The sequence below is a fragment of the Nakaseomyces glabratus genome, chromosome G (assembly GCF_010111755.1).
Source record: "Nakaseomyces glabratus chromosome G, complete sequence".
Classification (NCBI taxonomy): domain Eukaryota; kingdom Fungi; phylum Ascomycota; class Saccharomycetes; order Saccharomycetales; family Saccharomycetaceae; genus Nakaseomyces; species Nakaseomyces glabratus.
Genome location: NC_088957.1, coordinates 662,402 through 688,049, shown reverse-complemented (window position 1 = coordinate 688,049; position 25,648 = coordinate 662,402). Strand labels below are relative to the sequence as shown.

Below are 25,648 nucleotides of genomic sequence, written 5' to 3'. Positions count from 1 at the left end.
TAATGTTGTCACTTCATCTTCATAAGCAAAAGGTGCAAATACACATTTAAGTATATAAATACTTTATTGAGAACTTTTATCATATTCTAATTTTTAAATCTGTATGTGCTCCTAACGTAATATTATCTTAGCAAGCAATTTGAAAGTGCTTCTACTCATAATTTGGCATTAGCGTCTGTCACTTCTTTAAGTGAACACGATGGCACAACACTCCAGTCAATCATTTTCTCATGTCTTTCATTATATAACCAGTCATTTATCTGTTTGAAGTGATTATTGCCAAAGAACCCTCTACTTGCACTTAGTGGTGAGGGATGTACTGATTTAAACATTTTTATATTTTTCTTATTGTGTGTTGAACTCAGTAAAGACTCCGCTATCTTGATGGCATTTGATCCCCAGCATAAAAATACCAGGCTCTTGCCATCTTTCTCTCTATCATGCACCAGCGCTTCAAGTGCACGTCTAGTGAAAGTCTCCCAGCCTTGCTTTGAATGAGATGCAGCATTGTGTGCCCTAACGGTCAATGCAGTGTTGAGAAGTAACACACCTTGCTTGGCCCATGGGGTAAGATCTCCAATCTTGTTATCACTCTTGAAGTCAGGATAATTATTTTGTAATTCTTTGTATATGTTCTTTAAAGAGGGTGGCGCAGGCGTAGGTGCACGCACACTGAACGCTAATCCATGTGCCTGGTTAAAATTGTGATACGGATCCTGTCCTATAATTACTACGCGTACCTTATCGAATGGAGTCAATCGCGTCCATGAATATATATCGTTTGCTGGTGGGAAAATAGTTTGTGTGGCCTGCTCTTTATTCACAAACTGTTTCAATTTGATGAAATAAGGTTGCTTAAACTCGGATGATAGTTGCGCAAACCATGAATCCTCGATAGTGTCAATTTCCAACTTCAACGTTTCCTTCAATAGCGAGCTTAAACTCTCTTGGAATTTCTTCTTCGCGTCCGAAACACCGATAGATTCTTCTTTCACCACTGCTGAATCTTCAGTCTCTGTTTCTACCACGGTATCGCCTTCAATACTCGCTTCCTTAGGTAGCTTAGGCTCCTCCTTCTTGACCGTACTGACCTTACTCTTCTTCTGTTTCGAGAAAAACTCTTCAATAGTAACTTGCTTTCTCTTAGTGGACATGGCGCGTACTGTAAACCTGACAGCTGTTGGTAGCATATAATAGTCCAATTACAGGATTATAGTTGCAACTCATTGGGCTATTGTTTCTTTTGGCGTTTTCATATATGCGATACTCTTTGCGATGAGCTTGATCGATCGAAAGTTCAACGTGATGAGCTTGAAAAAGTCCAAGTTTAGGGATTTGAGCTCTAATAAACCGATGAATCAACATACAAATTGCGATGAGGTGGGTAATCTGTAGAGTAAGTGTATAGATATAGTACTAATTCAGATGAAATAAATCGTAGGATGGCTTCAGATAATGAGAGAGATAGTGTGAGGCTTCGCAGTGATAGCGAGGCTATATCTGGGGAAGAAGAGCAGACTAAAGGGTGGTCCTTTTGGTCGAGAGGCAACAAGTCAGTACCGAACAATGAAGGTGGTGATGGTACGCTTGGGATCGATAATCTGGTTTCTACGCTAGCAAGTAATGTATATATTCCTTTTAAGGGTGCCGAGAACGATGGTGTTAATGTCATGGAAACGACTACAAATAAGTCGAAGCACGACCAAGCGGCGACGGAAGAGAACTTGGATGAATTGGCGCAGAAGCCCAATATTGTTACACCACAGTTTGAGATTCTACCAGAGAAATCGAAATGGAATGATATGAAGGCCAAACTGCGAGATTATGCGGTTAGATGGCATGTGATGGATGAAGAGAAGGAACGAAGACCTATACTGAAGAGAACTAGTCCCCAAAGACACTTTGATTTGTTTTCTGAGAATGGTAAATCACCCATTAAAGTTCTGATAGTTGGAGTTCATGGTTTCTTTCCAACAAAACTCATAAGACCCTTCATTGGCGAACCTACAGGCACATCGGCAAAATTTGTACTTGAGGCAGAAGCTATAGTAATGAGATACTTTGAATCCCATAATCAGCAGGTTGAGATTAGCAAAATTGCGTTGGAAAAGGAGGGGAAGATATTTGAGAGAGTTGATTATTTCTTTGATGTAATGTCTGAGCTTGCGCATGAGATTAATGAGGCAGACATAATTTATTTTGTTTCGCATTCTCAAGGTAGTCCTGTAACTATCATACTGTTGGCAAAATTGCTAGAATGTGGTATCATAAATATAGATAATTCAAAGTTTTTTAATGGGCCAGCTGATTATAAGTTTACATCGAGCAAGAAGATTATCTCAATCCTTTGCATGGCAGGAATCAACAATGGGCCATTTTATGGCGCAGACCAAACTTTATTTGTAAGAGCATATCAAACTATAGAGAAAGACTCACTTCGAGAATTATTTGAATTTCAGAAGTTCGATTCGTTACAATCTAAACAGTTCATCGAAAGTCTCAGGACGCTGATAAAAAATAATGCCAAAATCACTTTCGTAGGTTCTATCAATGATCAGCTAGTTCCCTTGTATTCATCGACATGCCTTTTTGCACATCACCCCAATATCTTCAGAGCTACATTTGTGGATAAGGGCTCTCAAACGCCTGACTTCATTACGAGAATTGTTAAGATTGCTGGCAGTCTAATCAATCTTGGTTATGATGATCATGGAATTATCAAAGAAATTAGTGGCTCTTTGGCAGGTCCATTAACTGGGGGAGGGCACTCAACAATATATAGAGAAGTACAAGTGTATGAGCTCGGAATTAGATTTGCACTGGAAACAACAGATGATTTCATTGACTTAGCCGTAGACTATACGCCATACCAGCTATGTGATCTTGGAGCTAACACTTACCATTTACCATGGTGCATGCGTGGACTTCTCTATGAAACTGACCGGCATTTAAATAAGGATGAAATCAATCTACTATTTCAGGAATTTGAAAATTGGGAGCCTGCCACTAAACAGCTAAAGGATATCAAATACAGACTCAATGGTATAAGATACAAGTTGTGAATATGTGGCATGGTGCCAGGATTTATATGGTACTTTGTACTACCACTGTTTTGAGTCTCACTAATATGTATATTAAATTTCTGTTAATATAAAATGGATATACAAGCATTTTCCCTCTAATTTACTTTAAATAGTATCAATATCCAACTATTCTTTCCTATATTTATTTGAGAATATTTGTGAAAGAATCAGCAGCTCATCGCACTGACTTTTTCAAGTACAGAGCTGTCAAGATTAAAGGAAAAATAAGATGAGTATCAATCGAATCATCAAAAGGATGGTCGATCTGAGAGGTATAACAGTCAATTGAGTATTGGTAGCATTTTGAAAATCTCTACAAGTACATATCTTAAAGGTTCCAACCGCAAACTAAAGATAATATTCGGAAATCTCGCGATATCAGGATAAGAAATAGTAACCTCATAAACAGCCATGAGGATGCATGCCATTGCGTTGCTTATAAGTCTTATTGTGGGGGTGTTCTCAATTACAACAGAAGAACTAGATAGATTGAAGGATGAGGATGGTATTATAGCTGTTACAGATGCTAATTATGCACAAATATCTAAGGGGTTAGAGGATTATTACAATGTTCTATTCATTACTATGAGGTCAACTAATGATGAAGGTGTTGCATTGTGTAAGATATGTCTGGACTTTGAGGATAATTATAGAAATGTTGTCAGATTGTTCCAAAGTCAATTCCCTGATAAGAAAGTATATTTTTTCTCTAGCGATGTCCAGGAAACTAGACAAATTGTGAGAGATATGGATTTAAAGAATGTTCCCCATGCTGTTGTCTATCCACCAAAGAAAGATGGCGAAGTATACTCATGGGCCAAGACTCCATTTTACAAATATGAATTGGTAGATAAGGAAGTATCAAATCCGCTGCATTTTGGAAGTTTCCTTGGGAAGATAATGGAAGTAGAAATAACAATTCCACAAGAGTTCGATGTGCAAGAGTTCCTAACTTACTTCGTCATATGTACAGCTATATTTGTGGTTCTCAAGAGGGTGGTGCTACCGATTGTTGGAAATAAAGGTCTTCTGTTTAGCATCGTCTTGGCTTTTGGTATTTTACTGCCTAGTATTGCTGGCTTTAAGTTTACGCAGATAAATGGTATCCCATTCATTGCTAGAGATGGGAAAGGTAATATTATGTTTTTCAGTGGGGGAACAGGCTGGCAATTTGGAATTGAAGTTGTGACTGTCTCGGCAATGTATGTGGCAATGTCCATAGTTGTGACTCTTCTCGTGTATTGGAAAAAGCTCTGTAAGGGCAACGACAATGCGAATGTATTAGGGTCATTATTTTGCGCATGTTTGATGTTTTTTTTGGTTCATACTACATTAGCTGCTATAAGATTAAACAGCCCGAGTATCCATTTGAATTCTAGCGCATATATGTCTCTATTAAATTACTGAAATTTCCTTTTGCCGTAAACCTATACATAATGTAATATAGAAAGCTGAATAAATAAATAATAAAAAAATAAAAAGTACTAAATATGGACACCATATAATGCTAAGATTAGAAAAAAACCCCATGACAATGCATTTGAATATTTACAATAGAAAGACCCAAAAAGGTGGTTCCGCCTCTATACAGTCCTTACTAACATCTAAGTGTATAGCGAACAAGCACTTTCCTCTCTAAGTTCAAACGTTATTCATGCAATAAACAAAAAAATCCTTGTTTTCAAAGTAAAACAGGATTGCGTTAATCGTAAACATACCATTTCAAAAGTTTAAGTGAAATCGTACTATGCAATTGCTTCCTCATTTCTCTCATTCTTTTCAGAGTTCTTATTAATAACAAAGAAAGATCCCAGAATTAGGATAGCACCGCAAAAATAAAGGAACGGGACTGTCTTATGTCTGAAGAGAAAATCACCAAACATTGCCAGTGGAATAGTTATACTTAGACCCAAAGTTACTGTTAATGGGCTTGTTAATAGCATAGCGGATGCCCAACAAAAGTCACTAACAAATGTTATCAAACAATTGACAAGGATGATAGTTATAACCAATGGGTCACGAGGTATCACAAAAGTTTCCCAATTAAATTTATCCAATAGTAACAATGTTGGCCATAGCAAAATGAGTGTGAATAGGCCAACAAACCCAAAAAATATTTTCATATTGATTCTGCTCTCGTCTTTGACTTTTCTCTTTAGCAAAGTGCTGTATAGTCCATAAAATAGTGCCCCGCTTAACGCTAACATGTTTCCGAAGAATATCTCGAAGGTTTTATCTCTTTTCTTCTCATCTAAAGCATGGGTATGTGGCATATGTGTATTTTGCGGTATATGTACGTCTGACTTTGTAACTAGTAATATACCAATAAAGGATATCAGCGATCCGATGACTTTAACTCTATCAATTGTCTCTACTCTGAATGCAGCACCTATGAAAAGTGTGAAGAATGACGAGGTGGAGGACAATATAGTCTGCGAAGCTACCGATGTGTAGCCCAAAGAGGCATTAGTTACAAAATTAGCAGCAAACCAAAGGACGCAGAATTCCGCACTTAGCCTAATGGTTTCAGGCAGAGATAATCTATCCAGTTGAGCGTCCCTGACTATGTTCTGTGCTTCCAACAATGGGTTGCTAGCTTCATCAATGCTGTTAGCCCGCCTGCACTGCTCGTTGTCAGCGGTATAATTTGTTACAGTCTCGTTAGCCTCCTCCTCTATAAGCAATTCTTCGTGGATATAAGGCTTCCCAGTAACCTTGTAATTGTAAACTATGTTCTTGAATGTCGGTATCAAGTAGAAAATAAACGACGCTGTGTTAATATACGTGATGAAAAATGGCTTTCTGTAAGTACCATCCTCGAAGATATAGTTGATCAGAAAGGAGGACAACACCCACAGCACTATCACCACGCCCAGCAGGAACAGCCCCACAGTCCACCTCCGAAGACCTGACTCGAACATTCGCTATTAAAAAATTCTCGTATAGCTCGCGCCAGACTCGCTTCTTCTAGCTCTGATATTAACCTGATTTAACTTACTCTGGCTCTAACCCAGTCAACCACGCTCCAATTTAAAAAAAATTACTCTCGATTACCATCCAATCCAGCTCAAACTTGGTCTTAATAGCCATTACCTTAGCTAAAGACTACTCGATGAGCTTCAAACTTATATTAGTTCCCACAGTCTGCGACTCTTCCCACACAAATTTTTCTTCGCAGCTGGAAATTTTTCAAAAGTTACCCAGAGTGTCTGCTTGAAATCAGGCGACACAATAACTCGGCGGGACGGCCGCATCGAGAGTCATAGTCATAGTCATAGTCATGGTCATAGTCATGGTCATGGCATGTTAGGAAGGTTACTTTAGTAGCTTGTAAAGCAATTGGGCTGGTGCTCGCGATGAATACCCAAGGCTATCTCGTTAAGTTGTAGGAGAAGCCAGTAAATATATTAAATAAGATAAAGTACAAGGAATAATAAACTAGGATGTCATTGCGGTACAACGAGTCACTGGTGCATGGTGATGATAAGTTGCCGCAGATCAGAGCCTCTGATGTTACCTGTGCCCTTGGGGATATTGACCTTGGTAGTGATCCGCTTGTGGAACTTAAGAAGTGGGTTGTAGGTGTGCTTTCTAAGGTTGTTGGAGCAACTGAGGTCGAGTCAAGAACTGAGGTACTACCCGTAGTGCGAACAGTTATATCTGCTCGCAGCAATGGGAGTGATGCCACTGCAGTATTTGAAGAACGGTACAACTCTGTGAGAAGTCAGGGCATGCGGACGTTAAGTATCCGGAGCAAAGCGTTATCGCTTTCACCAGCGACAAAGGATCTTGCCGGGCTACCGGTGATCTCATATGCACCTCTAGCCAAAATTTTGTGTTCTGAGGATACTATCGAATTACTCGATGAAGTTTTCAAAGATAGAGTACGTGATCAGGAATTTTTGTATTTCACGGACACATCTAGTCCCAATAACTCGTTTAATAATCTGGGACCGCTCCAAACTAAAGATGGTACTCAAACTACTTTACCATACACCCACAAACGCACTGTGTCTAAAGGAAATACTACTATTGGAACGCTATTCACGGCAATGCAAGGACCTTGTTACCGCCACAACCCAATGCGAAACAACAAGAGGTGGAGGAACAGAGAGCACAGACACATAAACAGGATCAAGCAATTCTTTAACCGTCATTTTAATTTTGGTCAGCTGAAAGAAGTAAACCTATCAGAAGAACAATTACCATGTGAACATGAATTTAAAAAGTCAGTACCATTGAGATACAGTTTTCTGTGAAAGAAAAAAATAAAATTGAAATATAAATAAAATTGGGTCCGACTATCTTTGCATATGTTATGGCCTAAACTGAATGGCTTCTAATTGAGTTTTTGGTAAGTATAAAAAGCACAGCAGGTCCCTGATTTAGCAGCTGCTTATTAGCAATATGGTACCAATATTGAATCATGTGACTTTTTACGTTGTCTGGTATCCAAATTTTAAGCAAAATCAGCGATGAGCTCTGGAACTTTGCCGACTCTGTTGAATACTAATGAATAACCGTCATGAAGTTATAGGAACTCGTTAATTTTAACAGCGGGTATGCTATTTTTTTCTCCCACTACAAGTACAGCAGATTCAAGCTTTATCACAATAACACATTTGCAAGAGAAATGAAGGTTCTGGAGACAAGAGATGCGTTTTTGTCAGATTATGAAGTGCTACAACATTTGTCGAAGATGGAGAGACAATACCATTGGGATGATGAGTCTATAGCGGAGATGAGCACGAAAAAAAGGCATATGCACCGCAAGAGACCTTACAACAACCCAGCACTGCAAAGGATTACGCGAGATGTGATAGATTACTTAAAGATGAACAAATACGACGTGGCACAGGAGGAAGAAGAAGACGTTAAGAAGATGTCCCCACTCTGCAACCTCAATGACGATAAATTTACTGAACTTGTCATGAGACTTAACCAGTACGAGCTTTTTCAAGCAGAGAAATTACAGATAGTAAACCAGCTGCCTGTGCAAATGGTCCACCTATACGCCATAGTCGAGGAGTGTGACACCCGATTCACCCAGGAGCAAATTGACGCACTACTGCAACTAGTGGCAGAGTACGTGTGATAACAGAGACGAACTCCTTTCACCAAAGTCCTTTTTAAATAAACTTGACCTGATATTTAGCATTTACCCACATAGCATAATAGTTAAAACTAAAACAGAACGTGTCCAGCGATGTAATCTCTCAAACTCCCATCTTGGGGGGAGTGGGGCCCACATGGGGCAGGGATAAGAGTCAGAGAAGGTATATAAGAGGAGTCTTTCAAGTCAAGATCTTGTTCTTCTATAGCAAACCTGTGTAATCTAAGGTTGCGTGAAGCTTCTAGGTGGTGTAAATTGAAACTTTTTGAATTTGGACTAATGAAGTTCGGTGAGCACTTGCAGCGGTCCCTGATACGTCAGTACAGTTACTATTACATTGCCTATGATGATCTTAAGAATGATCTGGAGACTCAATTGAGGAAGAACAATGGTGAGTGGTCCCAGGAGCTGGAGACTGAGTTTTTGGAGTCACTGGAGACTGAGCTGGATAAAGTGTACAGCTTCTGTCGAGTGAAGCAATCTGAGCTGAGTAGGCGTGTCAAAGAAGTACAGGAGCAGGTATCAAAGACGGTGAGGCTGATTGACTCGAACAATCCACCATCTGAGTTGGATTTTGAGATCCTTGAAGAAGAGCTGAGCGATGTTATTGCTGATGTGCATGACTTGGCGAAGTTCTCCCGGTTGAATTATACAGGATTCCAAAAGATCATAAAAAAGCATGATAAGAAGACAGGTTTTATCTTGAAACCTATCTTTCAAGTTAGGCTTGATGCTAAACCTTTCTTTAAGGAAAACTACGATGAACTAGTTGTCAAGATTTCACAGATGTACGATTTTGTTAGGACCTCTGGTAAGCCAATTAAGGGTGATTCGGCTGCTGGTGGGAAACAACAAAACTTTGTGAGACAGACCACCAAGTATTGGGTTCACCCAGATAATATCACTGAATTGAAGTTGATTATCCTGAAGCACTTGCCAGTTCTAGTCTTCAACACTAATAAAGAATTTGAGAAGGAGGATTCTGCAATTACGTCTATTTACTACGATAACGAGGATTTAGATCTTTACTATGGTAGATTGAGAAAAGATGAAGGTGCAGAGGCACATCGGTTGAGATGGTACGGTGGTATGTCCTCTGATACTATATTTGTTGAGAGAAAGACACATAGAGAGGACTGGACTGGTGAAAAGTCTGTCAAAGCAAGATTTGCATTGAAGGAGAAGTATGTAAATGATTTTATGAAGGGTAAATACACAGTCGAACAGGCCTTTGCAAAGATGAGAAAAGAGGGTAAGAAGTCTCTAAAAGAAATTGAAAGTTTGGAGGCTTTAGCTACTGAGGTTCAGTACGTGATGTTAAAGAAGAAGTTGAGACCAGTAGTGAGGTCTTTTTATAATAGAACTGCTTTTCAATTGCCAGGTGATGCTAGAGTTCGTATTTCTTTGGATACAGAATTGACCATGGTTAGAGAAGACAACTTTGACGGGATTGATAGGACTAAGGGTAACTGGAGAAGAACTGATATTGGTGTAGATTGGTCATTTAAGCAAGTGGCAGATAAGGATATATGCAGATTCCCTTATGCAGTTTTAGAAGTTAAACTTCAGACCCAGTTTGGGCAAGAACCCCCTGAGTGGGTCCGAGAACTTGTACGTTCGCATTTAGTTGAGCCTGTACCTAAATTCTCTAAATTTATTCATGGTGTTGCCACATTATTGAATGACAAAGTTGAATCGATACCATTCTGGTTACCTCAAATGGACGTAGACATTAGAAAGCCTGCATTACCTTCTCATATAAATATTACAAGACCTGGTCAAGAAAATGAGGATGATGATGACTATGATGAAGATGATGAGGACGATGCCGCACTAGTGGCGGCGATGACCGAAAATGATAGAAATGCGATGGACACAGAAGAAATGGTTGGTTATGGAGCAGTGCCTTCAGAAACAGAAGGTCACGAAAATCATTCGCCTAATCGTGCATATTACCAGAGACAGATTAGAAACTCAAGTAATTCGATTTCGAGGAAATACTATCAAATTCTATCTACAATTGACCATTACTTAAATGGTGATCAGATTTCTAAAATACCCAAGGGCACAGTCTTCGATACCCAGATAAAGGCACCACCTGGTAAAACCATTTGTGTCCCTGTTCGTGTTGAACCTAAAGTCTATTTTGCTACAGAAAGAACATTCTTGTCATGGATGTCTATAGCCATCATCCTATCAGGTGTCTCCACATCTTTATTGAACTACGGTACAAAAACAACTATGGTTGCCTCAATTGGTTTCTTCTTAACTGCTTTAATCACACTAGTTTACACATACATCATTTACAACATGAGGGTAATATATATCAGAGAGAAATGGGCTGTTGATTACGAGGATAAGATTGGACCACCATTAATTTGCGGTTGCTTGATTCTTTCAATGATTTTCTCGTTTTATTGTAATATGATTTAACTTCAAAGCTCTCAATACAGATCTTGTTCAAAACATTAATCACCTTGAGCCATAACTCATTCCAGTAGAACCAAAATATGAGAAATGAACATTGTCGCACTTTTTGCATATATAGAAGAACACAATACAAAATATATTCTATGTACTTTATTTTTTATAATTAGCTCTTTTGAATTTCAAATACATGTATTTCTGAATTACCTATAATTTTGTCAGTTTCTTGCTCATCGCTCCGATACTTTAAATTTGTAAACATAGCTAAGGATGGGATTATTGCCTAATAACAGTAAATAGAATGGCAAACCAGTAAATAAATGCCAGCTCAAAAAGTTACCAGGTTTGAGGATATTGAAGTTGAAAAAGAAAATATAGCTCCTTTACGCCATGGAAGATCAGCTCATCGGCTTGTGTCTGCATTGAGCCAGAACGATGATGAGATCAAGAGAATACGGGCAAGCTTTGAATCATCATTGTTGGTTAAAATTGAGGATCATGACGATCCTTTGGTCCTTTATCTAGACTATATTGATTGGATTAATCATGCTTTTCCTCAAGGGGGTTCCTCAAGATCAAGTGGAATGCTGGACGTTATTGAACGGTGCATAACATACTTCAAGGATAGCGAAAGATATAGAGATGACGAAAGGTACGTGAAGATATGGCTGTGGTATATGGAGCTCTTTTCTGATAAGTATAAATCTGATTGTAAGGATCTGTTTATATTCATGCTTCGCAACAGAATAGGGAGTAAAGTGCCATTAATGTATGAAGAGCTGAGTTCACTTTTATATGAATTGAAAGAATACAAATATGCTATATCTGTTATTAATCTCGGATTAAAAGAATGTAAATATGGGAATAAATCATTAGTTGATAAGAGGCAATTGTTGCTCGAGAAACTTGGAGATGATGCTAAAGTTATCGATGATTCAGTAGAAATGCTAGATGGAGCTGAGCGAGTTATATTAGGTAAGAAGCAGTCAGAACTTAGAGAAAAGGCTAAATCTAATAAAACTTCAGATAGAGAAACTAAAATGAGTAGTTCGATTTACACAGATAGTCAAGATCCTGAAGTTCACGACGAGCCGTTGTCATGTTTACGAAATTGGGATATATTTGAGATCTTACATAGTAGAAACAAAGAGAACCGAATATTGGCAGAACCTCTAATATTAAATGAACTAGATAGGACTTTTAGTGGTGATCAATTGAAAGGAGGGAAGAAGATGATACTATTTCAAGATAATTTAGGGCGATCGGAACCTGTGTATAAGCTAATTAAGAATAACAGTGGAAAATTAGAAAAAATTGATTACAATACAAATTTACTCATATATGAAGGGAGGGAAATATGTTTGGAAGAGATATTGACTATGATGAAGAGTAACACTCAAAATAACAAAAGGCGGAGGGAATATGATGATTCAAAGAATTTGCATATAAAAAAGCAGCGGTAAGTAATTCCAGCTTTAAGAAACTTGTGGACGGTTACAATAACTCTTTGAAGTATTGTTTGTCAACCCGAATACATAATTGACATGAAAAAGAAATATTACAAATATTTAAATCGTTGTGATTAAACTGGATGCAAATTAAAAGGGTGTGTAATTATATCTATCGTGTATTTAAGATTACTGCTCTTGTGGAGATCTGATACCGCTCACAATATCGTCAACTCTTAACAGTAGGCAAGCACTTTCAATTGCAGTCTTCATACTTTGTTGTTTTATAACTTCTGGTTCCCAAATACCGTAGTCGACCATATCAACAACCTTACCAGTATCACCGTCAATACCGAAAGTTAAGTTACCTTGAGCATGCTTAGCTCTTAGTTGTGACAAAGTTCTGATTGGGTTACCACCAGCATTTTGGATTAAGGTTCTTGGGATACATTCCATTGCATCAGCAACAGCTTGGTAAGGCCATTGTTGGATACCTTCTAATTGTTTAGCCTTTTCTGCAAGTCTAACGGATACAGCCATTTCCGTGGCACCACCACCTGGTGAAAGAGATGGCGAAAGCATCACATTCCGTGCGACAGCCATAGCATCTTGTAAATTACGGTCAATTTCATTTAGAATATCCTTAGAGCCACCACGTAGCATAATTGTACAGGCTTTTGGATCTTTGGCTTCATCTAAGAAAGTGAAGTACTCATCGCCAATTAGTTCCACCTTGAAAATACCACATTGGGTACCTACATCGCTTTCTTTTAGGTCTTCAACACGATTTACAATTGTAGCGCCGGTTACACGGGCGATTCTGTTATTGTCAGTCTTCTTTACTCTTCTCAATACACTACAACCACCTTTTAGTAAGAAATGTTGAGCTAAATCGGAAACACCTTTTTCGGTAATAACCAAGTTTGGTTTAACGGCAAGTATTTGTTCACACATTAGTTGAACTTGCTCTTCTTCTATTTGTAGAATTCTGTTCCAATCCTCTTCTTTCTGGATTTCGATGTTTGTTTGTGATTCACCCTTCTTGTACTCTAGTGGGCAATCAAGTAACACAACTCTTGGGTTCTCGATTCTTCTAGACATCTTTGGATGTACGACATCCTTGTTCAGCAGAACACCGTTGAGAACCTTGGACTCTAAGACGTCTCCACCAGGAATCTTTTCTATTCTAACATATCTCTTTGTATCTATTTCGTATCTGTTTGAAGGATCATCGCTATTGGTGACACCCAAGTCAACTCTAACTATTTGCACAGCCTTCAAAGCCAGTTCGCACATCTTCTCAGACCAATGGTTTACGTATTTGGTACCAATAGAGGCTTGGATCAGTTTCTTCATAGCAGACTCATTGTTAATATCAACAGGCTTGCTGACTTCATTGATAACATCCAAAGCATCTGCTAGAGCCTTCTTCAAAGCCTGTATAATTATAACTGGATGGATGTTCTTTTCAATAAGATAAGGGGCACATTGAGCTAGGATTTCACCAGCAAGTATAATGACAGAAGTTGTACCATCACCGACCTCTTCATCCTGAGTTCTGGATAACTCAATCATCGATTTTGCGGCTGGATGAGCAACATCAATCTCCCTCAAGATTGCGTGACCATCATTGGTGACAGTCAAACCACCCATTGGATCCAACAACATCTTCAACATGGCCTTAGGGCCCAAACATGTCCTGATAACATCAGCCACTGCTTTGGCAGCAGTAATATTAGATATCTGGGCTTGACGGCCAATAGTCCTCTCCTGAGAGGTGTTCATAAAAACAACTGGAGCTTGCATTTTTAAAATGGCTATATGTTACCCTTTGATCTCCACGTTTTAAGCTTGCAACTCTATCCCAATCAGAAACAAAGCACGATATAAACACGTCGATATTATAGTCCAGTGTCTGAAGGGCAATTGGTTTCTAATCATAAATACGCAGAATACGCTACTTGGTGGCCAAATGATGCCCAAAGGCATCTGAATTCAGAATTTTTTTTTCAGTTTCAGCAGTTGAAATCTTTAGTTCGTAATATATGATGTTGAATATTCCATGAATACAAGCAATTACAGTTTGGCTGTATTTATCAAAATAGAAGCTGTTTGTTTAGTCATAAGGTAAGTATTGTGTGTTTTCTATGTTTGTATGTTGTATTTTTTTTGTATATTACATATATAATGTTGGTTATGATTAGTCTATAGTTCAGAAAAGAGGTAAATGGGCAGATTGTCCGTGATAGTTTATAGAATTGAAGTGAAAATTCATAATGTCAGGATTTCAGTACATGGTGGAAAGAGCAAATAAGGAATATAATAACATCTAGCAGTTGTTAATCTTGAAGGTCGTTAGGTGAATTAATGTACAAATTGGGGGGTGCCGCTAGACATGCTTATTTGTAGTCCTCAACGTTAGTGTTTCTGATGCTTTCAGTGATCATTGCCATATCAAAGTCGAGTCCCATATCAATACCTGCCTGCATTTGCTCTGCTTCTGCTTGCATATGATCCTGGACCATTTGATCCTGAACGTATTGATCTTGCACGTAATTGTTATCATAAGACATGCCATTTGTAGGTAAGTTATTGGCAGGTTGGAATTCAGACGTGTCCTGGAAATGTTCATATTGGCCATTCTCAGGCTCACTAGGCAAGTTCTGTTGCATGGCCTGTTCCTCGACGGGAGCATTGGCATCAATCTGGCTTTGTGACTGAGTCTTGGATTGCGTAGTGATTGTTGGATAAATATCGGTGATCTTCGTAAATGTCAAAGTATTTTCCCTGTTAGAATTTTGCTTTGAGAAATTCTTTAACTCTTGAGTTAACCATTTCATAGCCACGGCTGAGGTTTCGGATTCTAACATCAAAGATTGATCTTGTGGTCCTTGTTGTAACAGTTGTCTGGTTTCCTTTCTCGCAAAATAATCTATAATTGGAAGTCTTGGGAGGCCGTACATCAAAGAGTTTGGATCAGCCTTATCGGTAGAGAAATGGTGAGGACGACCATACATACCTAGGCAGTTCATCAATGGTACAATGAAACGAATCAACGTCTCTAATTGTTTAACACCTTCATGCTCGACTGGTCTAATAAGTAAGGATCTCTTTTTGATTGCGAAATTTTGTGGCAGAGATTTACTCGACTTCTTGGAAGCAGTGGATGCTGTTCTCTGGTGTTTGCCTACAACAGGGCTTGTGTTTCCTCCCAACTTCGGAGAGGTGAAAAAACCAGTTCTCATCTTTGGTGAGGTTAATTGAGAATCTTCATTTGAGCTGGCCTCACTGCTTACACTCATATTACGGCTTGATCTAGACAATTGTCTTAATTGTCCGTTCAAGAACCCGGAACTACCACTCTTAGAAAAAGTGGCATTTGGTTCCTGGTATGGAGAGTTGGCAGTATTAGAAAAGCTCACTTCACCTATTATTTTAATCATGTTTAAATTGCTATCTAGGAAGGATTCACCATAGTCATTTCTATTCAATGCATCATTTTCATTTGTTCCATAAAAGAAGAGGTCTTGAATTTCATTCGATTCAGAGGAAATGAAACAAACCATATTCTTTGAATTCAATGACTTATTATCCTTATAAAACTTAATCTTGTACCCACCCTTCTTAGATGATTTTGTTGCAGTACCTGCTTGATCACTGTTGTTGTTCTTACCGAATACATTCAAACTACTTTTCTTCTTTTCAGTGCCATTTGATTGGTTTTGAGAAGGTGGCTTGCCTTTTTTTTCAACGCCATCAACATGACACCAGAGACGTACCCAACCACCTTGTTCCTCAAGGTAAACATCACACCAGTCCTTAAAGCTGAAGTGAGAATTTAAAATCAAATTTATATCTGACATTCTTAGACCGATTTGTGCAATAAGAGCACCTGTGAGAGCTTTGAGAATAGAAAACCTTTCAAAGATAGCCAATAATGCAGTTCTATATAAAATATTCACGTTGTGAATTGAACGGTTGCTCAAAGTGACTTCACCATCATTAAAGAATAACTGGCTGCCTGTTTCATCAGATTCGACTCTCAAGATAACTCCCCCTGTAAGATCAACGTCTAGTACTCTGGACGTTTCTTGTGTCTCAATTGTGAAAGATGTACCTTTTATTTCAATTATAGAAACTTTCTCAGTTGAATCAGCTGTGGTTACGGTCCACATATCGTCATATTGGGGATCATATGACCAGTAAAAATATCTCTTGGTCTCTTGGCTTGCTAGTAAGGCAGTTAAGGGTTTTAGGGCCTCTAATGCCTTTGGTGGGATCTTCATAAAATCGAGGTCAATTTTGTGATGTGAACTTTTCCTTCTGCTCTTTATTTGGGACCCGATTTCGCTTGTCGATGGAAAACTTAAACGCTCACTCAGTTTCCTGGATGGTGGCGCTTGAGGAACACTATTATCACTTGGATCGCTCGAAGATGCATCACTAGATGAGGATGATTTGTTCTTGAAAGAACTCAAAGAAAACTTCATACTGGTAAAATGAGAGAGATATGATGCCTAAGTGTTTGTTATTTTAGATAAAAAAAACAAAATAAATGTATTGTTGTAATTATTCGCTACCGTACAGTTAGGTACCTCCTTAAATTCCAAAAACAATTATGCTAGAGTTGTCACTTGGCTTTGAGTTACTTATCGAAGGGCTTCGAGTAAAGATCTTTAAAGTTATACAGAAGCCGACAAGCTGATACTCTCAGATGTTCAGAATCGTGTTGTAACTATCTTGTTCGCGGACAACCCTTGGAAGTAAATTAAATGCTTGGACTATATATGATTCCACAGTGGAAATTGTACTTGTATTCATGAAAAAGGATAGAAATCATAAATTTCAATCCAAAAAGTTGTGTATGTGGGAAAAATGGGATAACGTTTGTCATTTTGCCCTCTTACAGAGTACTTTTCGTACGGAATTTGTTAGAGGTAATAAATATTAACCCCCCGAAAACGAACACTTAACGAACTCTAAGCCATCGTTTGCTGTAATTGGTAAGTACAAAACAAGTGCAGTGAAAAAGACGTCACTTTTTTAAATCAGAAAGACAAATAATATTTGATCTCCATCCCAAAATGTGAGGAGGCATCTTCTACACTCTCCTCATGATTCTTATGCAGAAATGAAATATTCGTACGGGTTCTTTACTCATTACAACTCAGTCAAAACTGTCCGGAGGTGTAATTTTGGATGTTTTTTCTGATAATTGCCCTTTCTGCTATGGAAATGGTTGTAGCAGCAAAACTCTCACGTTCATTTCCTAGTCATAAAGGCTTAATGATTTTCAATAGCAAATGTATATTCCTTATTAAAAAAACTCCAGGTGCTGTTCAAACTGCAAATCAAGTAAAGTCAAGATCAACTTCATTTAAGGGGAAAAGATGATAGAGAGGTTGTTGTGTAAGTGATTGTAGAGCTCAGTGATGTCATTAGAGGGCTACCTATGCAGGCAAATGGTCTCTTAAATGTCTAGTTCATCCTGCCCAAAAGCCTTTATATTATTAGTTTTTGGAGATGGAGGCTTAGGGTGTATCTGTGCGTGGTGTTCACTAAATTCGGGGATTTGATCTCTGTTTATAGTGAATTCATTGGAGTCAATGATTTTTAGATCTGAAGCTGTAACGCCATTTATAACATACTTTCTTAACGATGTAAACTCACTATTGCCATTATTCTGATTTACTACAAATGCAATCGATCTAATTAGTGGTTTTAGTTGGATATACCAATCAGGAAGGGGGAAATCCTGTCTTATTCTTCGGTCATGAATATCATATTCATAGTTGGAAATCAAAATATAGCTAGAGTCCTTTTTAAATGTATTGTCTTTCCCCACATTCTCACTTGCGAGGTCTTTCAAAGTTTTTTCTAATGGGGCCGGATTACTTTTGGCTAGTTTTACATAAACAGCAATGGATTTTGGTGCCGATGTCATCATATGAAGGTTATTGGTGAATCTGCCGTGGAAGTATGATAATCTTGTTAAGTAAATTGGGTTATTGAATCTAATAGTCCATGAACAACTTTTAGAATCAACACACTGCCAATAGGTTGAGCCACGGCTCAAAGATGAATCTGACAGCAGTTCCAAAGGTGTAATACCATTTCCGTTTTTATAATTGTAAGTTGAAGATGTTAAGTGTTTTACCAGTCTGGCTCCTTGTGCAGCAGTAGCGAAATCGAGGTCATCTTCCCATCTATAGTGATTAGTATTGTAAATTTCCTTGACAAGATTCTTGAGTAGAATTGTACTATACTGTTCCGGCACCAATTGCCTTCTGTTTGCATTGGCACCATATTTATCCTCAATATGGCTTAGCCTACCTGCGACTTCCTCCAGAATTTCATGTTTATTCAATTGTAAGTTTCTGTTCAGTTCTTGCAGAAAGAATTTTTTGTCAACGTATTGGAATTCATTGCTTAAGACCTCTTTAACATACTTATTCAAATCATATCCAAGGGAATTTTTTACTCCAGTACCGTTATTATTCACATTAATGAATGGTTCTGATGCATGGACAATATCATTTAGTATATCCGATATATATTTATGCATCTCGGGAATTATGAGCATTTGGGATGAGTTATTGACCACTACTGGTATTTTTGTAGGTAAGGTGATATTCAATGTCGACAGAATACTTTGCTGCCATTGAGTTATATTTGTTACTGTGATCTGGTTCTGGTTCGGACTAGACCCCATGTTTAGAATTTTGTTAAATCTTTCGTTCAAGTTCTCCACCTGCGTTTGTAGATTTTTAATATTTTTTGGAATCAGTTTTTTGATATTCTTTTCAAATTGTGCCACAACAACTTTCAACGTTCTATCGAGTTCTTGTACATGTTTCTGTTCACTTTGGCTGAACTCACTGTAAAGATGATTTATCTGTTTTTGTAAGTTCGCACTTGTGGATGGTGAAAGCACCACGTTATTGGAGGTGGACGTTAAATTACCAGTCATTATGCAATACACGAATAGAGCCGAGCATACCACAAGAATTATTCTCGTCACAACATTGAATTTTCGTTGTTGATCCCAGTAAAGCAGCTCTTCGTCATCGCCGTCAACCTCAGAGTCTAGCTCTTGACCCTGCATATCATAGCTGTAACTATCCTCATCAACATCTTCCTGTGCCAGCTCGTCGCTGGATGAGAACTTATCTCTGAGCACAAAGCTTTCATTTCCTACATCGATATCGTCGTCGCTATCACTCTCAGTTAGCTCATCGTCATCCTCGCGGAACGCTATATCTGCCGATCCAGTTTCTCCAGCATCGTAGTCGCCATCTGAGTCCTCGTCCTCGTCCCCGTAGTCCTTCCCGTCCAGAATAGACTCCTTAAACCGGCTGTACTCCTCCGCCTGCGGCACTTCATTCCGCTCAACTTTACGCATCAGCATCTCCTTGTACACATCCTTCACTCCGGATTCTTCCACTGTCATAGCTTCTTTTCACTGTTGACTCTCAGCCTTCTCAAAGATACCAAACAAAGGAGGTTTACAGGGTAATAATGGTATGCTCCCAAAGTATTACTCTTCTACTTATACCGTGGTGACAAACGTCGAACGCTCCTTGGATTCCTTTCCTAGATCAGTTAGCCGCCCAGAAGGGAAGAAGAATTGTTTGTTAGATTCCTGTTTTCAGCGCACCCTACTTATACTTAAGGATGCAAGGACGGGATAAAACACAGATTTCATTTGACGCCATTAAATCCGTATCTGGTATTCGTTTTACAGAAAGCTGAGATCGGCGGCTCCTAGCTCCAGCAAACACACTGAATCCCAGGCACAACGGCCAGATCCCAGCTCTCCTCCCCCGGCGCCCTCCGGCGCGCTTGTTCCCAAAACCACGGAAGCGCCCAAGTCTGCTCCTTCCCTCCCCCTCCCCTCAACGCTACTCTGCAAGAGTTCACGCGTCCTCTCCATTCTCTCATCGGCTCCGCCGTTTTTCACGCGTCATATCTTGTTCCGGGTAAATCTAATTTTACTCAAAAATCCTGGAATTGTCAATAGACGTCCGTGGTGATACCTTTCTTCTTTCATGGCTTTGGGCGGGGGAGCCGGAACGCTAGGGGTTGGGGCTCTTTGAATGGCTGGTGGGGAGGGGAGTAGTTAGAAAGTCGCTCAATTAGTTATATTAACCGCCGAGGGTTTAAAGCCTTGTCTTTTCTGTAGGGAGTATTACATTCTGTACTGCAGCAACAAGATTGGTACACTGTTTTTAAGATGAGCCAAATTCCGTTTAAGGTAGTGGCTTCGTTCCCCTATCAGAGCGAGTATGAGGATGACTTGAACTTTGAGAAGGGTCAAGTGATAACTGTCACGAATATAGAGGACGACGAGTGGTATTATGGGGAGTATGTGGACGGTACAGGTGCCAGCCAGGAGGGTATCTTTCCCAAGAGTTTTGTTGTTGAGGGCGATGAGGCCCTTAAATCTGCTGATCCAATTGGAGAGAAGGATGGAGTCGAGTCTAAGAATGACATCAAGGAACCTAGGAAAGACGAGAAAGCTGACATGCAGCTACATAGCGAAGACAAGTCTGCAAAACCGGTCTCAATGCCTAGTGTTCCCTCGGTACCTGTGAGTAGTGATGAAGCTCCTAAGAAAGAGATGCCAAAGCCTGGCAAGATCCCAATTCCTGCTGCCGTTGATCCCAGTCAATTCCACGATGCCGATACACCCAGATCAGAAGATATCAATAAAGAAGATTTGCCCAAGATGAGTTTAAAGGAAAGAATTGCCTTACTACAGGAGCAGCAACGGTTGCAGGCGGAGAGAGATGCCGAAATGATGAAAAGAGCTACTGAAAAACAGCATCAGGAAGCTAGTCAATCACCAGAAAACATGGATGGTAAAGATGAACAGAATTCAAAGGCAGAATTAGATGACCATGGTGCACATTTGGAAAAAACCAGAACTGAGTCAACAGAAAACGACAATCAAAATGATGACCATCAGGAGTCAGTAACAGAGAACCAAGCTGATGCAAAGTCACATCATGAGGAAGGCATTTCTAACATGCCTTCAGAGGAGCCAGAAATTAGTGGGATGACTGATGAGAGTCAACCAGTTCATGAAGAGACTTCGAAGAATGGAGAGCATGCTGAAACAGAGGTTGAGGAGGACTCGGAAGAGGCTCGTAGAGCAGCTCTAAGGAATAGAATGGCAAAACTAGCTGGAGCTGGTAGGTTTGGCGGTCCAGTTGGGTTCAATCCATTTGGTATGCCTGCTCCAATGCCAACTGCTGACAAAGAATCAACTGCTAGATCTGAGTCCAATATTGATAGGAAAGAGTCATCCGAAATGGAAAATATACCACAAGCAGTACCAGTGATGCCCTTCGCAGATCCAAGTAAAAACCCGCTACTCAAGAAGTTAACGGAAGAAAAATTAGAACCAAAGGAAAAAATAACCGATGCTGGAGAAGAACAAGCTAAAACTTTAGATCCCATGATGGCATCAAGCGATTCTTCTAAGAAGGAACATATATATCATGAACTAGCTGGTGAAAAGAATACGGTTGATAAGGATGGTGCTTCGGTAGGGGACGATGCTTATCATTCGGCAAATGAAATGAAAGGTTACGAGTCCTCTGCTGAGGAAAATGCCGATGATTTATCCTCGAAAGTAAAAGGTGTTGCTGGACCTGAAATGGGCACAGATTCCCTCTCTGACGCACATGGAATAACTACCAATAAGGAGGATCCAATCATTGAGAAAGGGTTATCTGATTCGTCAGATAGTTCTGAAGAGGATAGAGAGTCGACTATTCCTGGTCCTCCACCTGTTTCAGCCGCTGCTGAAGCTTCTATGCCCCCTATCCCAGTCATTCCACCTGGAAGAGAACAACTACATGAGCACCATACGAAGGGAAATAGTGAGGAAGTCGCACCACCTCCTCCACCTGCACATCCACAGGTCAACGCTCCAAATGATATGACGAATGATGTAGATATGATTGAAACAAAACCAATTCATCCACCCTCTGCCGGTAATGCACCAATGGCCAAAGCTCCTCCTGTGCCACCGAATCCTCCTATTCCAGGCACTATGCCAGCTCCTCCAGTACCACAAGTACCCCCAATGCCACCGGTTTCAGGGAGTGTTCAATCACCAGGCGAACATATGAAGTCAGCACCGCCGCCACCACCTATGATGAGTGAGAGAAGTGTTGAACCACAAGGAGATAGAAGTATTCCTCCAGTTCCTATGTCAGGTATTCCACCACCGCCATCAGATCATTCAGGACCCCATGGTGCTCCACCACCTCCACCACCCCCTACCCACACAGCTCATCCTCCTCCACCACCTCCAACTCATGCAGCTCATCCTCCTCCACCACCTCCAACAGCTGGTCATGATGGTCAGGCTCCTCCTCCACTACCACCTCTCTCACATCCTCCTATGGGTCATGTTCCTCGTGATGAAGGCACTGAAACAAGAGAACATACGTCTAATAACCCCTTCTCTTCCAAATCAAGCAGTAATAATGTCCCACCCCTACCCAATGCTCCTGCTCCAGAGCCTTCTATGAAGTCTTCTAGTAATGCACTACGTGAGGTTAAGAGCACCACAACTACAGAACTAACGGATACCACAAGGATGTTGAGTGTGCCATTTGACAGTAACACAACTTGGTGGTTAGAGAAGAAAATACCACACAATCTGATTGATCCAAAGGTTAAATTTACATATGAAGTTGATGACCATGAGATCAAGAAAAGATTAGGTGAAAAGTGGATTATCCGTGACTTTTACATCTTATTTGAAACTCTTTCGCAAATAGTATTGACTATTACATTCAATGCGAAGAATCCTCAAGAGACTGTGACGTCTACACAGAAGTATATTGCTCCACCTCATTTTGATTCCTCAAAGTTGGATGCATACGCTAGTAAGTACAACAATATGATTGTACAAAAGGCACATTCACTAATCAACTCTAGTTCCCAAGATTTTGGTGCTTCTGTACTAGAAGATGTGTATAAGTCAATCATTCCAGTAATTGGTGGAAGAACTTTTGGAATTCCGTTGGTGAATTATAAGGCTCAGACACAGCTGGAAACTGAATCGGTTAAGAAAGTTCTTCCAGGTGACATTATGGTAATAAGGAAAGGTGTCTTTGAGCATCACAAGAAGATAGGTAAGAAAGAGGTCGTATCGGTTGGGCAAGAGCGTTCTCATATTGCTGTTGTGACTGACTATGATTTTACAAAAGATAAATTCAGAGTGATTGATCTTCAAAATGGTAAAGTCTCCCAATCAAGCTATAAACCTCATAACATGACCACAGGCAGACTAAAGATATTTAGAGTTGTTGGTAGAGACTATATTGGCTGGTAGTTGTCCTTAACTTTCGTGTATCTAAATAAATAGCCCGCGTTCACGTCATAGAACAAAAAAATGCTAAACACGATAACTTGGTAGTAGTACACTTATACTTAGTATAGACATATTTGTTTTAAATTCAATTTTTTTGTCCGTATTCGTTTGTACTTCATTTTCATGTTTAGTGCAAGTAGCACGGATATAACTACTTTTATGACTTCTAAAGTCGTGACGAAGCTTCTTAGCCTCTTGAAAAAATAAACCATATACCTTAAGAAATTGAAATGAACTCTTAGTTTTGAGATTCATGAATAACTACACATGTCTGATATAAAAACTTAGCAACTAGTAACATCTGTTACTTGATCTCCGATATTTAATGCAAGTTGGGAAGTTTAGTAATAGACTAAACGAGAAATTTTTAATTAAAAGGATATGCAATAAGAAAACACTAGATGCTTTTAATGCATTTCATATAGTCGATGAATATACTGAACCCGTAAGGATAGAACCAAATAAAGATGGCGGCTATGAAGTTTTAGATTGGAAATTAGCAGGCAATAACACCTTTCTTGAACAAGATATACCAAAGTCTAGCATCGATCGAATGCCAATCAGGATAGCTGCAAGTAAATTGAAGGGAGTCGTTAGTCCAGTAGCGAAATACCATTCTAATACACGCTTGTTATCTGGGGAGTCAAATATGTACAAATGTGACTATTTTAGATTACAATATTACCCACCGGATCATTTTTTATCCTCATTCAGGAAAAGTCGACCAGCCATAACATGTAAACCAGTTACGGACCTATTTATCAATGGCAAATTACAACAAAGTAACTCAAAAACATCAATAAATGAGACACAAATGAAACAATTAAGCTCTAAATTTCAGAATGTTATCATGAATACGAAGTCTAAAATTGCCAGGGACTACGCAGTAAGGAGAAATCATTTAAGATTGGATATAAAACAGTGGTTTATTCATTGCTGGTGCAATCTACATGGACCAGAGGCTATTGATGAACAAATCAAAGTTGCGAAGAATGGACAAGAAAATGTTACCAATCTCCAATACATTGATGACCACCTCAATAGTAAACCAGGCATTGCCAAGGACGGCTATTATATGTACAATTGCACAGTTTTTCCAGATGATACTAATAAAGTGGAATATAGAGAAAAGGTGAGAGAAAGTATCAAGATAATTGCTGATAAGACATGGGTGGATATATACGCTTCTAGTAAGAAAAACTCTCACAAGGGTTTGAACTGGGCACATAATATTAACTCAAGGGTCAATATATCTGTTCTTAACCAGTACTTAAGCTCCGCAGAAGTACCTTATAAGATAATAAAGTCAAAATTATAGTAACTATTGAGTCAAATGAACTTTTTCGACACTATAAAGAAATTATAAAAGGGAATACTTGCCGTGAGATAAATATCTCAATGTGTGTTAATTAGTAGCAGTCCAAGGATGATACACATTACATCAATACATTGAAGCAATCAGTTTACCATTACCAACGTTTAGAAGAAACAGTAGACATCACGACTAATTAAATTAGACAAGTAGCTGTGAGAATAGAACTGGGAATTTTGACCAACAAAATTACCAGTTAGCCATATATGGTACAGCCTTCAGTAAGTCACCTGGATAGACTCCAAGATAGCTTTGTCCCCGACAGAGCCCTTGCCCTGTAGGTACTTCGCAGGTCTGTTCTGTAACATCAATTGCTTGCCATATTGACGTGAGCCTGGCATGTACCAACATGCCATTGCCGTATTTGCAGTTGCCACCGCTGTTGAAATTAGTATGAATGCTAGTTTTACAAGTTTCTGAGCTTACCGCCTCTGCCAATAGCCTCTTCTTCGGCCTTTAGCAGAGCATCACGCTCCTTTTTAGCAGCAAGCTTTTGCTGACGCTTTTCTTCCAGCAAGGCCTTCTTGCTGGTACCTTCTCTAGCACCTTCCTCCCACTTCTTGGCCTCCATGGCTTCTAATTGCTCCTTCTGAGCGCGGTTCTTCTCCCATTCCTGTTGACGCTTTCTAGCTCTGCCTTGAGCAACCTTAGCAGCGGATTCACTAAATCTCTTACCCATTTTTTTTTTATTTGTTTATATATTCTTGATTGTGTTTTATAATTAGTCTTGTAGTTAATACTACCTTGTATCTAATAATAACATTATTACCAAGAAACCCAATTCCAGACGGAATGCAGGGCATGGCCCTTTAT

At 39.3% G+C, this 25,648-nt stretch overlaps 14 protein-coding genes across 14 annotated transcripts; 8 read left to right on the top strand and 6 right to left on the bottom strand.

The window, feature by feature from the left end:
- Nucleotides 1-155: 155 nt before the first annotated feature.
- Nucleotides 156-1,190, bottom strand: UNG1 (uracil-DNA glycosylase; the record flags this gene model as incomplete). Its single annotated transcript, XM_446669.1, has 1 exon — nucleotides 156-1,190. The coding sequence occupies one exon, from the start codon at nucleotides 1,188-1,190 to the stop codon at nucleotides 156-158; it is 1,035 nt and encodes a 344-aa protein (XP_446669.1).
- A 252-nt stretch (nucleotides 1,191-1,442) lies between these two features.
- Nucleotides 1,443-3,062, top strand: GVI51_G06875 (uncharacterized protein; the record flags this gene model as incomplete). The annotated part of the gene is made up of 1 exon (XM_446668.1): nucleotides 1,443-3,062. The coding sequence occupies one exon, from the start codon at nucleotides 1,443-1,445 to the stop codon at nucleotides 3,060-3,062; it is 1,620 nt and encodes a 539-aa protein (XP_446668.1).
- Nucleotides 3,063-3,494: 432 nt separating this feature from the next.
- Nucleotides 3,495-4,490, top strand: OST6 (dolichyl-diphosphooligosaccharide--protein glycotransferase; the record flags this gene model as incomplete). The annotated part of the gene is made up of 1 exon (XM_446667.1): nucleotides 3,495-4,490. One exon carries the CDS (start codon nucleotides 3,495-3,497, stop codon nucleotides 4,488-4,490), a length of 996 nt encoding a protein of 331 aa, XP_446667.1.
- Nucleotides 4,491-4,828: 338 nt separating this feature from the next.
- On the bottom strand, nucleotides 4,829-6,004 carry GVI51_G06831 (uncharacterized protein; the record flags this gene model as incomplete). Its single annotated transcript, XM_446666.1, has 1 exon — nucleotides 4,829-6,004. One exon carries the CDS (start codon nucleotides 6,002-6,004, stop codon nucleotides 4,829-4,831), a length of 1,176 nt encoding a protein of 391 aa, XP_446666.1.
- A 522-nt stretch (nucleotides 6,005-6,526) lies between these two features.
- Nucleotides 6,527-7,342, top strand: GVI51_G06809 (uncharacterized protein; the record flags this gene model as incomplete). The annotated part of the gene is made up of 1 exon (XM_446665.1): nucleotides 6,527-7,342. One exon carries the CDS (start codon nucleotides 6,527-6,529, stop codon nucleotides 7,340-7,342), a length of 816 nt encoding a protein of 271 aa, XP_446665.1.
- Nucleotides 7,343-7,716: 374 nt separating this feature from the next.
- Nucleotides 7,717-8,178, top strand: RPC17 (DNA-directed RNA polymerase III subunit RPC17; the record flags this gene model as incomplete). Its single annotated transcript, XM_446664.1, has 1 exon — nucleotides 7,717-8,178. The coding sequence occupies one exon, from the start codon at nucleotides 7,717-7,719 to the stop codon at nucleotides 8,176-8,178; it is 462 nt and encodes a 153-aa protein (XP_446664.1).
- Nucleotides 8,179-8,475: 297 nt separating this feature from the next.
- Nucleotides 8,476-10,629, top strand: VTC4 (Vtc4p; the record flags this gene model as incomplete). Its single annotated transcript, XM_446663.1, has 1 exon — nucleotides 8,476-10,629. One exon carries the CDS (start codon nucleotides 8,476-8,478, stop codon nucleotides 10,627-10,629), a length of 2,154 nt encoding a protein of 717 aa, XP_446663.1.
- A 314-nt stretch (nucleotides 10,630-10,943) lies between these two features.
- On the top strand, nucleotides 10,944-12,086 carry MAD3 (Mad3p; the record flags this gene model as incomplete). Its single annotated transcript, XM_446662.1, has 1 exon — nucleotides 10,944-12,086. One exon carries the CDS (start codon nucleotides 10,944-10,946, stop codon nucleotides 12,084-12,086), a length of 1,143 nt encoding a protein of 380 aa, XP_446662.1.
- A 174-nt stretch (nucleotides 12,087-12,260) lies between these two features.
- On the bottom strand, nucleotides 12,261-13,877 carry CCT3 (chaperonin-containing T-complex subunit CCT3; the record flags this gene model as incomplete). The annotated part of the gene is made up of 1 exon (XM_446661.1): nucleotides 12,261-13,877. One exon carries the CDS (start codon nucleotides 13,875-13,877, stop codon nucleotides 12,261-12,263), a length of 1,617 nt encoding a protein of 538 aa, XP_446661.1.
- Nucleotides 13,878-14,470: 593 nt separating this feature from the next.
- TPH3 (Tph3p) lies at nucleotides 14,471-16,561 on the bottom strand (the record flags this gene model as incomplete). Its single annotated transcript, XM_446660.1, has 1 exon — nucleotides 14,471-16,561. The coding sequence occupies one exon, from the start codon at nucleotides 16,559-16,561 to the stop codon at nucleotides 14,471-14,473; it is 2,091 nt and encodes a 696-aa protein (XP_446660.1).
- A 980-nt stretch (nucleotides 16,562-17,541) lies between these two features.
- Nucleotides 17,542-19,521, bottom strand: MPS3 (Mps3p; the record flags this gene model as incomplete). The annotated part of the gene is made up of 1 exon (XM_446659.1): nucleotides 17,542-19,521. The coding sequence occupies one exon, from the start codon at nucleotides 19,519-19,521 to the stop codon at nucleotides 17,542-17,544; it is 1,980 nt and encodes a 659-aa protein (XP_446659.1).
- Nucleotides 19,522-20,304: 783 nt separating this feature from the next.
- Nucleotides 20,305-23,424, top strand: BBC1 (Bbc1p; the record flags this gene model as incomplete). The annotated part of the gene is made up of 1 exon (XM_446658.2): nucleotides 20,305-23,424. One exon carries the CDS (start codon nucleotides 20,305-20,307, stop codon nucleotides 23,422-23,424), a length of 3,120 nt encoding a protein of 1,039 aa, XP_446658.2.
- Nucleotides 23,425-23,788: 364 nt separating this feature from the next.
- On the top strand, nucleotides 23,789-24,781 carry PET130 (Pet130p; the record flags this gene model as incomplete). Its single annotated transcript, XM_446657.1, has 1 exon — nucleotides 23,789-24,781. One exon carries the CDS (start codon nucleotides 23,789-23,791, stop codon nucleotides 24,779-24,781), a length of 993 nt encoding a protein of 330 aa, XP_446657.1.
- A 460-nt stretch (nucleotides 24,782-25,241) lies between these two features.
- On the bottom strand, nucleotides 25,242-25,514 carry GVI51_G06611 (uncharacterized protein; the record flags this gene model as incomplete). Its single annotated transcript, XM_446656.1, has 1 exon — nucleotides 25,242-25,514. The coding sequence occupies one exon, from the start codon at nucleotides 25,512-25,514 to the stop codon at nucleotides 25,242-25,244; it is 273 nt and encodes a 90-aa protein (XP_446656.1).
- Between the last annotated feature and the right edge of the window lie 134 nt (nucleotides 25,515-25,648).